This window comes from Marmota monax, unplaced genomic scaffold (assembly GCF_021218885.2).
Source record: "Marmota monax isolate L192 unplaced genomic scaffold, Marmota_monax_Labrador192_F-V1.1 WCK01_AAM20220418_F8-fsc00010, whole genome shotgun sequence".
In the NCBI taxonomy this organism is placed as follows: Eukaryota; Metazoa; Chordata; class Mammalia; order Rodentia; family Sciuridae; genus Marmota; species Marmota monax.
In genome coordinates this window covers 23070537-23085059 of record NW_026692321.1, presented here as the reverse complement: position 1 = coordinate 23085059, position 14523 = coordinate 23070537, and the positions used below count along the sequence as shown (strand labels likewise).

At 43.9% G+C, this 14523-nt stretch overlaps 1 protein-coding gene across 1 annotated transcript in view; it reads left to right on the top strand.

The window, feature by feature from the left end:
- The first annotated feature begins 4680 nt into the window (after positions 1–4680).
- Srd5a2 (steroid 5 alpha-reductase 2) overlaps positions 4681–14523 on the top strand; it is a 61454-nt gene continuing 51611 nt past the window's right edge. Inside the window, exon 1 of the mRNA XM_046441712.1 lies at positions 4681–4964. Coding sequence (XP_046297668.1) covers positions 4681–4964 — 284 coding nt within the window. The remainder of the gene's footprint in view (positions 4965–14523) is intronic.

The following is a 14523-nucleotide window of genomic DNA, read 5'->3' as shown; positions in this document are numbered from 1 at the left end:
ATTTTAGAGGAAAAGTATATTTGGCATCAGAAGTCAATGCAACATGCCTAGTAATTTGAGGGTTACTGGATATTGTGAATGTTACTGTGTTTATCAGGTTTTTGTCACAGTGACCAAAATACATGAAGGGAAAACTTAGAGGATGAAAAGTTTACTTTGGGCCCATGGTTTCAAAAGTTCAGTCCATGGGTAGCTGACTCCATCAGGCAGAGCGTCATGGTGCAAGGGCATGGTAAAGGAATGCTGCTCAGCTGTTGGCGACAGGAAGCAGAGCAAGATAGAGTGTGAGAATCCAGGAATAAGATATAATCCAAGGGCACGCCCCCAGTAACCTACTTCCTCCAGCCATGTCTCACCTCCCTTTAGTTACCACTCAGTAGTCCATTCAAATTATTAATCCATCAAGTGGATTAATTCACAGATGAGGTTGCAGCACTCATAATATAGTCATCTGAATATTCCAACACATGAATTTTTGGGGGAATAGTTCTAGATCCAAACCATATCAGCTACATTGTTATTTGTCTGGATTTAATTGTCTTCCTTTAAAGAGTGTTGTTTTTCTCTGCTCCATTTTACTCATCTCTTCTAATAGCCTACTGCTTATTGTATTGCAGGGGTTGCTATGGTAATGAGGAGAAGCTAAATTGAGAGAAGACTGAGGTTGAGGGAACAATAATCTCTATAAATATGTCAAAATTTTACTGTTCAAATGCTTATTCTTACAGACTGAATGTTTGTGTCTCCCCAATTTAACATTTTGAGGTCTTAACCTCTAAGTGTGACTGTAATTGGAAACGGGGCCTCTAGGAAATAGTTAAGGTTAAATGAGTTCATAAAGGTGCAACCTGGGTCTGACAGAATTAGTGACCTTAGGAAGAGTCACAAAAGTGTCTCTCCTCTCCCCCTCCCCTCCCCCTCCCCTCCCCCTCCCCCTCTTCTTCTTCTTCTTCTTCTTCTTCTTCTTCTTCTTCTTCTTCTTCTTCTTCTTCTTCTCTCTCTCTCTTTCTCTTTCTCTTTCTCTCTCTCTCTCAAACTTCATGAATGCACTGAGGAAAGACCATTTGAAGGCATAGCAAGAAATAGCTCTATGCAAGCGAGGAAGAGAGCTTTCCTCAGAAACTGAATTGGTTAAACCTTAATCTTGGACTTCTAGCCTCCAGAAATGTAAGAAAATAAATTTCTGTTATTTAAACTATCCAGTCTATGGTATTTTGTTATTGCAGCCTGAGTGCACAAATACAGACATCAAAAGTAAATAAACTGTAGTACACTCACATAGGGAATGCTATACAATATTGAGAACAAACTACAACTATATGCAACTATATGAATGGATCACACACATGCATGTACATACATGCACACCCACAGTATTGTACCCACAGTATTAATCATGCCTTGCTGATACTGGAGGGATTGCCCCTTGCAGGGCTAGCTAATTCCCAGAGATGTAAATGACTATCTGTGTATCTTTCATATGTAGACCAAACAATATTTTTTATTAGGTTCTCAAACTCTGAGCCACATATCCTTGCCTCAATCAGCCCAGGGTCAGACAGACAACCAGAGGCAGCCCCTATGCCCCAGAGCCACTGGAAGCATTCAAAGTAGCCATTTCTAAACCTGCATATTCTGCCTCATCCATGTCTCTCACAGTCCTGCTGACCCTGACCCTTAGTGTTTCCTGCTAGTCTTGTATGGTGTACTGTGTCTCTCCCTATCAGTGATTTGTAAATGTCAACTTTTTCCTTCCTAAAAATAATTTCTGTGCATGTTTACTCTGTTTGATTAAAACAAATTCTAAGTACCATTAAAACATGCACAAGGAGTAAATACTGCATGACTCCATTTGTATGAAGTTCAGAAGCAGACAAAACTAATTTATGGTATTAGAAGTCATGGTAGTGGTTATTCTGGGAAAAAGATGCAAGGAGATTATAAGGGGAGCTCTGGGTATGGTAATCTGCCTCTTGGCCTAGGTGCAGGTTGTGAAAGTTTGTTCACTTTGTGCATGTCCATCAAGCTGCAAATTTAACATGTGGGCACTTTAAAAATAAATGTAATACAGAAGAGTTGCATTACTGACTCCAATTCTCTGCCTATATTTTTGCCCTTTGCTATGTAACTAAGCAATACTTAACCACTGTGGCTCTGGAACCAAGTCCATCAGGTGACTTGATTTGATCTATAGAATGAAGAGGAAGTAAGCATTTACTAGTTCCTGGTCAGAGTCCCAAGGGGGCTTGTGTGGTTTTTTTTTTTTTTTTTTTTTGTGCTCTTGAGTCTTTATTACTTACATAGAATGGTGGGGCAAGCTCACTAATTCCAGGAGCAGAGCCTCAGCTAAAGCTCCAGATCAAAATCTTGCCTCAAGCTGGGCTCTAAGATGCTTCACAGAAGAATAAACAAGCACATTCAAGATCAGCAAAGCCCAGCCTAGACGAGTGTTGACTCCTGGCCAATCCACAGATGTCTACACTGAAGATGATTGATTTTTTATTAAACTACTGATTTTTAGGAAAAGAGCAAAAACTTTTAGGTATAACAACAAAAACTGTTATACTAGTGAAAAAGAATAAGGAAGACCAAAATTGGGCCAAAAAATGAAAAAAAAAAGAAAGAAATTAAGGCAGGAGAAATTTCATTTAAAAACGTTATTCCATTGAGCTTGGTTTGAAATGTCATACTGCTTGTTCTATTGCTGTATGACATCATGAAACTTATAGCTCCCTGACTCAACAAACTGGTCCTCCAGGGAGGCTATAGCTATTGAGGACAGAGAAGTGGTAACAATGAGGAACACAGAGGGCAGATTTGGGTATGGGTAGTGGAGGGAAAGATAAATGGGGTTCAGTTTGGGGGAGGTTGAATTTGATGTCTTTGAAGGGCATCCAAATTGGGTTTTCTAGCAGGGAGAAAATGCAAATATAAAGCTTAGGCCTTTGCTGGTGATCTAGTTTTGGGCATCTTCAACAAGCTGGTAGTAACTGAGGAAGCTAGGACTGGACTGAACAGTCAAGCCAGCGCAAACCCAGCTGGAAGCAGATGTAACCACTATATTTCTGGTTATTCCATAGAAAGTGCCTCAGTCAGTCTGAGTGATTCCTAAGTGGTGATCAATTAAGAATTGCAGCAGGTGTACTGTTTAAGTTTTAACCAAACAGGGAGAAGATAAATACCTCTTGGTCATTAGTCAACGATGCCCTGAGGCACTAAAGCATCACCATATGCCACAGTGTCCCAAGAGTCAGAAAACATCCGAAACCATAGAGGATGAGGGACTGTGCCTTTTCCTGCACCAGCTGGTAGGCGTGGCTGGAGTGGATGGGGAAATATAGAGAGGACCTTCTGCAGGTGTTGAGTGGAGCTAAGGGGGAATGGTGAAGAAAGCTGCAAAGGAAGAGAAAGAGAAAGGGGGAGGTCCTGGGGTTGAGCAGGGCCCAGAGGGGAAAATAGGGATAAAGTAATCAAGGAAGGCGAGCAAACAGCAGGCAAAGAAAGCAGGTCAACCTAGAAGGAGAAACCCAGGTCAGAATAAGAAGGAAGGAAGAGGGTGGGAAGAAAAGGAGTGGGGGCACAAGGCAAAGGAGGAGGCAGTCAGGAAAAGCTGGACGCTGGATCAGGGACGGCAAGAGGTAAAACGAGGTAAAACGAGGACACGGAGATTGAGAAGGATGGGAAATGGAAGAGAGAAAGCACGGGACCAGTGCACGAAGGCTGGACAGATGTTCGGAGGTCAGTGGCATCTCCAAGTTCACCATCATAGGAAACCTGACACACCCACTCCAGAGCTGGGAGTGGGAGTCCCGCGGGAGAAGCCCTAGACTTTAGCCCGAGTCTGTGCCAACTTCAGGGCAGGAGGACACTGCTGGCCCAAATTCGTGCCTCCACACCTGCGCTCAGGGAACACGGCTCTCACTGAAGTGGGCTGCTCCGGACACACGTGCAGATACAAAGAAAAACCGCGGGGGAGTTTGGGGCAGGGAGAGGCTGGGACCTGCCTGGGAGTCCTGCTGAGGACTGAGCTGACATTGACGCTAAGAGTGGCAAAGGAGCAGGGCAGACAGCCAATAGCAGAGCGGACGGGGGACGGTCCCAGCGCCGGGATGCGGAGTCCAGGGGTGAAGGAAGGATCCTGGGTGGAGAGGGAACTGTGGGAGTGAGAGCAGGAACCGCGAGGAGTTGGGGAGATCCTGGCTTGGGGGTTCGAGGGCAGGGGCTGCGTGGCGAGGAGGGCACAGATGTGTCTGGGGAGCGAGAACTACCTGGCCAAATTGTCTCAGTGTTTTTCTCTTCCTTATTGCTTAGACCCAGAAGTTACGGCAACAGAGGTGGATGGGCGAGGAGCAAGTCATCGAAGGGCAGCCTAAGGGGAGACGAGTGCAAAGCGGTAGAGAGGGCAGGCGCGTGGGCGGGGCAGGGACCCCAGGACAATTTTTGGCTCCACGAAAGCCTTAGTTGTCCTCTCTGCGGTGTCTGCAGCCGAAAGAGTCAGTCCTGAGAAAGGGGCATCGCTGCTGAGTCGAGGCAGGGCCGGCCGCGCCGAGGTGGGAGGCACGACAGAGAGCCCAGGCCAAAGGGGCGGACACCGGGTGGCGTCTCCGGCTTCATAAAGGGGCCGTGGGGGCCGCGCTCTTCTCTGCGAGGGGCGGCAGTCACAGGCAGTGAACACGCGCAATGCCGGTTCGGTGCCAGCAGAGCCCGGTGCTGGCAGGTAGCGCCACCATGGCCACCCTGGGGGCACTGATGCTGTACCTCACCAAGCCCTTCAGCTACGGGAAGCACATGGAGATCCCGGCGCCCTGGGGTACCTCCTGCCTGCCCGCCCGCACCGCCTGGTTCCTGCAGGAGCTGCCCGCCTTTGTGGTGTCCGCAGGGATCCTCGCCTGGCAGCCCCGCTCTCTCTTCGGACCGCCAGGGACTTTGCTTCTGGGTCTCTTCTGCGCACATTACTTTCACAGGTAGCGTTTCCCCCTGCGGGAGCGGAGGGCTGCACCCAGCCTGGCCCCGGAGCGCCGCGCGCGGAGCGCACGGAGGAACGTCGAGGGGGCGGCGGGGACCGCTGCCAAGAGCGCGGAGGGGGGCTCACTGGTGCACCTGGCAGCGCTCGGAGCTCTGGGCCGACGCCGGGGAGGTGGGAAGCGGCCAGGGTCCTGCGCCCCTCTCAGCAGCTCCAAACCGTCTAGCTGCACAGGAGAAGGCGGTCCGGCCTGGCGGGAGGCGCGCTGTAAAGCTCTGGCTGGGCAGAGCTATTGTCCCGCACTGTTCTGTCTCCAAAGGCGCGAGGTCCGCGTCCACTTTGCCGCGTCCCTTCTGTTGTTGAACCTTTCCACTGAAGGTGGGGCCAGATTGGCTGGGGATCTTGGGAGAGTCTTTGGGGTTGGTACCCTTTGAAGGAACCTCAGCTCAGATGTTTTAATTAGTCTTTGAAGGTGTGAGGCGGCATGGGGGCTGAGCCCAGATAAGGACCTCACGGGGAAGAGAATATCATGGGTTACCACTGACTGAAGCCACCCTCCCCCCACCAGCCCCACCTCTTAGGCTCCACCCAAAAGGGACACAAATTACTTTTAATTAATGCATCTACCTTTCCAAGTCCCCAGGGACTTAACAAATGTTCTTTTGATGAAACAGAATATTCTGAGTTCAGTAGTACTTGGCCTTTCTGGTCTGGGAAGGAAAAACAGGAAGGATACCAGAGATATCAGGATTTTAAGAATGACTGGAACCCCAACAAAGACAATGAATAGAAGAACTCATTACTAAATTGTCTACCATGCCCAGTTCTTTAGTGTCTGTTGTCTAGTTTAGCCCCATAGTAACTGTGCGAGATGTGTCTTTGTTATGCCCACTTTACAGACAGACTGAGGTTATGTGACTGATGAAGATGATATACCTAGTTCTCAGCAAGATTCACATCTAAGCCTGTGAATCTCTTAGTTTGAGCTATGTAAAGTAGGTAGATATTTCATGCAGAGGAAGAAGAGAGTCCATGGGAAGAAAAAGGTTGCCAGACCAAACCAAGACCTGAATAGAAGCACTGCCTTATTTTAAGTAGAGAATTCATAGGGTCAAAAGTTGAAGGAAATTTAGATTACAATGATAAATAGTGGCTCTTGTGAACAAGATTCTGGGCTAGTTATCAATGACTTTATTTTACCTAAATTTAAATGGTTTAATTTTCACAGAAAGAAGGATATTGGATGTAGGACCCAAGCAATCAGCTGCTGGTTTCACTGATTTTGAAATAGACATTTGGCAGAAAATATGACTGTATTGACAGTTATTTTCATCTTCGGATTAATTGCTGTTGTCTGATAGGTTCATGAGGTCATTTCATATTAACGATTAGTGTTTTTTGACAATCCTATGAACAGAATTTTTAGATTTATTTTTAAAACCAAAAGGCACTTTGCACAGTAAGTTATGATGAGAGCATAAAAGGAAACCAAGGAAGTAATTACCCATAAAATAAATGTGTACATACTGTTCATCTTCAGGGGAAAATTTAAAATATGAGTAACAGATTTGGGATTGATTCTGTGAGGGAAAATTGCCCAGTGGAAGCACAACTCTGAATTACTTGCCCCTAAGACATCAGAATAGGATGTTTGCCAACTTTTCCCTTTGTTTAAATTTTTCCTTTGAGCCCCCTGGAATATTGGAAGAATTATCATTTTGAATACTTACTGGTAATAACACTTTATTGCCAGGACCCTACATGAATTACCTACTAGTTGTCATGCCAGGTTGTTAGGTAGGCACTATTATCACCTCCATTTTGCATATGGGAAACTGGGCATGAAAAGATCCAGTAACTTGCCCAAGGTCACACAATAACTTGAGGAATCAGAGTTCAGGCCCAGGCAATTTGGATCCAGATCTCAGGTTCTTAGCTGCAGTGATAGGCTGCTTTACACTTGTTCTTGCTACTTCATGTTTGCTTAAAAAACTGCATCATTTACTTATAAAAATAATGTGAAAAATTCACAAAGAAAATATTCTTAATTTTTACATCTAAATATATTAATTATTAATGTTTTGGAATATTTCCATAATGTTTTATCTTTGTCAGTAGATTTTTTGTTCTGCTTGACTTCCTAACATTTTATAAAACTTTTCCCACATTACCTAGAATCTTTGTAGACACCATTTTAATGGATGCTTGTTATTTCTTCTCGTGTAAAAAATAATTGATCTATTCATTTGTAGCTATACACTTAATTGTGTGTGTGTGTGTGTGTATGTGTGTGTATAGGTTAAATGAAACTGTGATGTGCATTTTTGCATGTAAATTGTTTTCAGAATTTAAGTCAATTTTCATGGTTAAGATTTCTAGAAATGGGATTGGGAGTATAACTCAGTTGTAGAGTGCTTGGCATACATGAGGCCCTGGGTTTAGTTCCTCCTCTGTGTGTGGTGCGCGCGCGTGTGCGCGCGCGCGCACACACACACACACATAGGAGTGATTCAAAAGCTGTGAACATTCTTTAGGGTCTTGATACACATCTGCTTTGCAGCTTCAGGAGTCATTTGGCTTGATGATAAGGGCATGTTAAGGAAGAAGCATTAGGCTATCCTGGCTTTACTCTGTCCTATTCACTGCTGTGACACAGAGGGTAAGATAGAGGGATGAATGGCTCAGGTTTGGTTGAGGCTCTTTGGCAAAACATTCCTTGGGAACTGTTCAGTACAGTCTTATGGGATGGAAGTTAAAATTCATTGTACTTTCTCAGCACAAGGATAACACACGAGCATCTAAGTTCTTCCATAAGGGCAAGGATTTTTGTCTAATTTTTTATGGCTGTTTTTCCAGTGAACAGAAACATGGTTCTACATAGTTCGTACTCACTAAAATTTATTGAATGCATAAATGAACTCTACTTGCAAAAATAGTACAGACAGGATTATGAGAGTACTTGCAATTATGTAGGAATCAGTCCTGCTGAGATTGCATGCCTAGGTCAACTCAAATCACTCTCTTCCCTTCAGAATCTATTGTTGTAGATTTTTGGATTGTTTAGCCAGATGAATATGGCTGCTGCCTAAGCATGTTGCCTAATCCCACTGCCAAGTCGCTTGAAGTCAGAGTTATCTCACCTCTTGCTGACCTCTGCTACAGCCCTGGATGGCTCTTTGTCCAGTGATCTTCACTTCTCAAAGAAGTCTTGGTGTCATATGCCTTGGCCATCACACAATGTGTATGCCTGTGGTAGCTGATGTCTTTTTAAAGATTTGGATGTGAATTTGATAATTTGTTGAAAAAATATTTTAAAAAGAAAGAAAAAAAAAGGAAACTGTTGGGAAAAGGTGCTTGGCAGTGTGAAACACACACATTAGAATCTGTTTGAATTCAGAGAGAGCTTTCTGGGGTTTAGATGCTGAAATATTTTCCTGATTAAACAAATAAAATGATGGCTATAATAGGATGCATTGTTGCTTTATTGGTTAATTCTTCTTCATCCTTTGAGATGAAGAAGAATTAACCAAATTCCTCTTCATCCTTTGAGACTCAGATCAGGCATCATTTCCTCCAAGAAGACTTGTCTAAGTCCCTTCTCCTCTGTGAATGCAGTTATGATGCCATTCTTTGGGCTTTTGTAGTTCCAAATACTCGGAACACTGGCTAATAGTGATGTATTCTAAGGAAGCTTAGTTCTTGCCTGCCCAGCCTCACAGAAGCAAAGCACAGGAAGTTAAGCCAATCAGGAGGAAGAGGGGGCTTGGCACTGAGTTTCCTACAGGGCCCTGCCAATGTGTCACTTGTTTCCTAACCAGATGTGGCAGCACAGGCTCGTAATCTCAGCTACTCAGGAGGCTGAAGCAGGAGGATTGCAAGTGTCAGGGCCAGCCTGGGAAACTTAGTGAGACCCTGTCTCAAAATAAAAAGTATGTGTGTTGGGGTGGGGGGGTACTAGGGATGCAGATCAGTAGTAGAGCACCCCTGGGTCCAATCCCCAGTACCAAAAAATAAATAAATAAAATACAAGGAAAAAGAAAAAAGTACAGCTGTTTAAGATATTCTGAAGTATCAAACCACACTTAGGAAACTGCTTATTGGCTGAGAATCACAATGATAATGAATGTCTGTATTGGAAATGACAACTCTCCCTTCTTACAGATTACAAGAAAAGTCCAGACAAGATAAGCAACATTCTTGTAGTCACTCGTGTGTTAGGGACATTTGAGAGACATACTGTGAAAGTTAAGGTTCACCTGAAAGATTTTTAGAATGGAAGTCAGCAAATTTTTTCTGTACAAAGCTAGATAATACTTTGTAGCCATATAGTTTCTGTTGCAATAAACTTACCCCTGCTGTTGTAGTAGGACAGCCACTACAGATATTATGTATGCCAGTGAGTGCACTTGTGTTCCAATAAAACTTTATTTATGAAACCAGGTAGTAGGCCAGATTTGGCCTGGGGATTATAGTTAGCCAACCCCTTAAGAAAAGTAGGAGGAGCCTTACATTCAGTGCTCTGCTAATTCTCTAATAAAATTGGTTGAATTCTGCAGTGAGTACATTTTAGAAAATTTCTGTTACACAATTGGGGACTTGGTTGCAAACATTCTTTTATGAGAATTATTGGATTCTAAGTCCTTTATTTGAACCTTTATGGGAAATAGGAGTCTTGGTGGGTGACAGCACAGCTGAAAAATATATAGCTATGTTTGCTAAAAAATGTAAACAAGTTTTAGATCTTTCTTTTCTAAAAAAATATTTATTTTCTAAAAAAAAAATAATGTAGTTGGACAAAATACCTTTATTTTTATGTGTTGCTGAGGATCGAACCCAGGGCCCCGCCTGCATCAGGAGCGCACTCTACCGCTAAGCCACAACCCCAGCCCCTAGATCTTTCTTGACTGTTTCACTTTTACCACATTGCAGAAAGGACCAACTTATTGCTTATTTTAAATCTAACAGTGTCACTTAAAAACTCATTTTGAATTTAACAGTGTCACTGAAAAAGAACAAACACAATGAGGAACCTGAGATCCAAACTGGTGAAGTGACATGCATCAAGTTACATGGCAAGAAAGAAGAGAATGGGATTTGAACCCAGCTCTCCTAACTTGATCAGAATTCTGCATGTTCAGGTCTTATAGAAGACACTAAGGTACACAGCTGGTGTTCCCTTAGGAAGAAGGCAGGAAATAACCATCATGGTATACCTGTCACTGTTTCTGGTGTGAAACTTCAGTGATAGCAATGTCTGTTTCAGAGTACCAAACAGGTGGACATATGTAAAGTGAACAGGAAGAGGACCTGGAATGTGGGGAGACACAGTCATGTTACTGGAAAACACTGAGTACCCTGGTGTCTGTCTGTCTGTGCCTGGAACAGAGGCCGGATGGTGGGTGGTTTTGAGGAAGCCTCCAAATAGACTCCTCTTCCCCACCCAGGTTCAGAACCAGCTGAGACAGACCCAAGGCTTAGGTGACGGAGACACATCACCACCACACATAATCATAAAGCTGGTTTTGGGGAAAGTGATTTGGATTTTGGATCGTGTGGGCCTTTTATCACTGTATCTCAAAGATACTCAGCCACAATGATCTATAACCAGAGGCCTTTTCCAGTGGTTCTTATTCTGAAAAGACAGAGGGCTGAGCTGTTCACACTCTGAGATGTCCTCTTCTCAAATTGACCTGTCAGGTCATTCCCATCTCTTTCCTTGAGGAGGAGTGGGTAAGAGACAGTGGAAAGAACAGGAGGGTCTTTTAGCAAGTGGGAGGGGGAGCAGAAATGTTTTTGGATTCTACAAAGTAGACACAAATTTTCTACCTATCCATCTTGCCAGAGCCTGGCAACTTGTCTCCGGAACCTGGGACACTTTCCGTTCTGTCACTGCCTCCCTGCCTTGTGTGGCAATGGGACCACAAAGACCAGGCTCAAGATGTTTAAAAAGTTTCTGTCCTCAATCAGGGAGCCTTTAATGATACCCAGCTCAACATAGGAGCTCTAAATTTTAAAAACCTCTGAACTGGAGCCAACAGTGCAATTTGCCTTCCATTTGGTTATGGATGGGGAGAAGGCAAGGAAAAGCCAATATTTATTGCCAATATTTATTGAGCCCTTGCTGTTCCAGTCAGTATGTGATGTGTTTTACATTGGTTATCTCATGCTGTGCTTGATCATTGGTGCTCTTTCACAAGGGATTGCAGTGGGGACGATTGGCGGGGGTGAATGAGTGAGGATGGAAAAGGTAAAACCTTGAGCTAGTCCTTGAAGGATGGTCTCTTTCCAGACTTTTGGGTGGGAAAGTGAGTTTCTGTAAAGAAAGCGGCCCATCTGGTAATCTGTGACTTAAAATTGCCCTGTACTCCATATACTGAGTTCTGGAATATCTGTTCACTTTTTAATTCCACATATCTTCTGTGTCTATGCTGTACCACCCAGTCCTACTCCCTAATTCTTAAGTCAAGCTCTGGGCTGTTTTCAAAATTGTTCCATCATATTTGCTCCATGTTGTCCAGGCCAGTCCTCAGAGTTGCTGTGAATAACATGCTTCTGACCATCTCCAGATCCCTTTCTGTGGGATGTGTACACCCCATTTCTCTCCCAGCTCCTCTCTGCTTGTCCTCTTTTAGTAGCAGTATTTGATCTTCTGTTCTTCAAAACTTGCATTCAAAAGTTAGTAACAGTTTTTTTTTTTTTTTAGCTCCAAACTGGAAACAATCTAAATGTTGATCAGTAGGTGAATGGGTGAACAAACTAAGGTATATAATGCAATATTACTCAGAAATAAAAATGAATGAACTACTGATGCAGGTTGCAACATGATGAAAGACCAAATAATTATTCTGGGTGAAATAAACTGAGCAAAAATAAATCATTCCATTTATATAAAATATTCATATAAAATTCTAAAAAATTAAAATGATCTACAGTGTCAGAATACTTCAGTGGTTTCCTGAGGACAGGCGAACAAGAGGGTGGAGCCAAAGGGTATGAAGGATCTTTTAGTGGTGATGGTTATGCTCAAAGTGTTGATGTGATGTAGTTTCATATAAATTACATCAAATTGCACACTTAAAATATGTTTGGTCCATTATATATAAAATAAAATGAACCAATTTCAGTGGGCCTGTGAGCCTGTGACACTGAGAATTGTTCAAACTCATTGTGAAGTCAACTGAACATCTTTAACAAGCTCTGAAAACCTTCACTTTTTTTTTTGTATGTGTGTGAGGAGGGCAAGGGAAAAATCTAGGAATGCAACTCAAGAAAAATAATACAAAGGAAACAAATAAGCCTACATGGTCATAGTATTGCCATGCACAACTGTGAAACACCAGAAGTTACTTAAATGTTCTAGGACCAATTATAATTAAATATCACATATAGTTCAAAAATATTAGTTGCAGGGACTATATCTGTGTTTGGTACTAACTAAAGTCATTTGGTTAAAATATACCCATGAAGATCACACTCAACAATCTATCTCCACAGTACGAATTCATATTCATAGTGATCAGAATATAAAGTGATGGGAAAGTTGATATTTGAGGTTTGCATTTTTCTTCTGATATTTTTAATGTATTTAATAGTTTAACACCTACTATAGCTGATAAAAGAAATGTGTTGGTCAATTTGACCAAAATACCCAAAAAGGGCAACTTAGAGGAGGAAAAGTTGATTTGGGCTCATGATTTCAGAAGTCTCTTCATCCATCGTCAGCCAACTTCATTGCTCCGGGGCTAAGGTGAGGTGAAGCAAACATCGTGATGGAAGGGTGTGGCAAAGGAGCACTTCTCCATTCATAGCAACCAGGAAGGAGAGAGAGAGGGAGGGGAGAGATGAAGGGGGAAAGGGAGAAGGAGAGGGAGGAAAGAAGAAGGGAAGGGGCTGTAGGGAAGATGATCCCCTCCAGGGCATGCCCCCAGTGACCCACCTCCTCCAACCATGCCCCATCTGCCTAGTCACCACTGCAAACTAGGGTGGACTGATCAAGTTATGGCTCTTAAAATCCAATCATTTTACCTCCAAACATTCCTGCATTAACAGAAGAATTTTGGGGGGACATTTCACATCCAAACTGTAATATCCACCCCTGGCCCCCTAAAGCTCATGCCCATCTTGTAAGACTGGAAGACGCCACACCACACGACACAGATCACCAAAGAGTTTTCTGCTTTATTACAAATGGCTGTGTGTTTATATAGGTCTAAGGAGAGGTCGCCGGGCTGAGGTAGATAACAGGTCGCCCGTTTATTGGCAAGCTCTTCCATATGTCAGTTCCGGAGCCCAAGAAGTTAATTCTAATTGGGGCTAAGGCTTCCCACCAGCAGGGTTTGAATGTTGGTGCCGGCGGGAACGTTTCGCGCCAGTGAAAGAAACAAAGAGGAGAAAGAGGGTCCTTAGATGCCATGCTGGGGTTTTTCTCTGGGGTGCTGCTGCCGTTATATGTTTTCCCAACACATCTCACAATGCAATATGCATTTAGTTCATCTCCATGAGTCTCCATAAGAGTCTTAGAAATAATCCAATAATCTTCTGTCCTTCAAAACTTCCCACATCGTCCAAAGTCTTCTCTGAGACTCAAGGCAAACCTCTATAAAAATATAGAGAACCTCTATAAAAATCACGAACCTCTTTAAAAATCAAAAGCAAGTTGTATACATCTAAAATACAATGGCACAGAGTAAACATTCCCGTCCCAAAAGATGTCAGATCAGACAAGGCAGGCAGCGGCCAAAGGAGGCCGATTTAAAAGGGCCGCTGAACAGGCTTTATTGAGATATCACTCCTGGGCGGAACTCGATCAGACCCACAGAGGGGACAGGAGAAGGGTCTGAGGAGAAACCGCGTGGAAGCTCCACCGGACTGGACTTTTATGGGGCTTACAGCAGGAAGGGAAGGGCTTGGGACAGGAAAAGGTGTCTCTAGGGTCCCTTGCCCCCTTGGAGTTGGTCAGGGGAGTTGGCTGAACTCCAGGATTGGCCAGGGGGTCCTGCTGATTGACAGGCGTTAGTCAGGAGATCTGGCTGATTGACAGGCGTTTCCGCCGGCATCTGATTGATGTTCTTTTCCTGCGCGGGCTGCTTTGTTCTAAGTTGCCACTAAGTCGCCACCAAGTCGCTGCCACCGACCTAACAAAAGAGAAGAATAGGAACACAGAAAGAAGGGATGGGACTAAAACAAGACTGAAATCTAGTCAGGCAAACAGGTCCTGTAACTCCACATACAGCAACTAGGACACATACCTGGTGGTGAGATGTGCCTTGCAAAGAACCTGGGCAGCCCCACCCCTTTGGCCTTGCTATCTGCAGTGCACATGGGTCCTGTTTCTCTCTCAGCCAGCAGCTTTTCTCAGCAGACAGTCCCCATTACTGTCACATTGATGACAGTCATCATTAATTCCTGGGGTCTCCATTCCAGCTTGGCGCCACCTTCAGAGCTTCATTCATTGACCTCTCAGGGGCAGCTCACAGGGATTTCAACCCTGCTACACTTTGTCTGGACTCCCAGGACTTCCTTTGAAATCTTGGTGGAAACCTGCAGAACCAGCATCACAG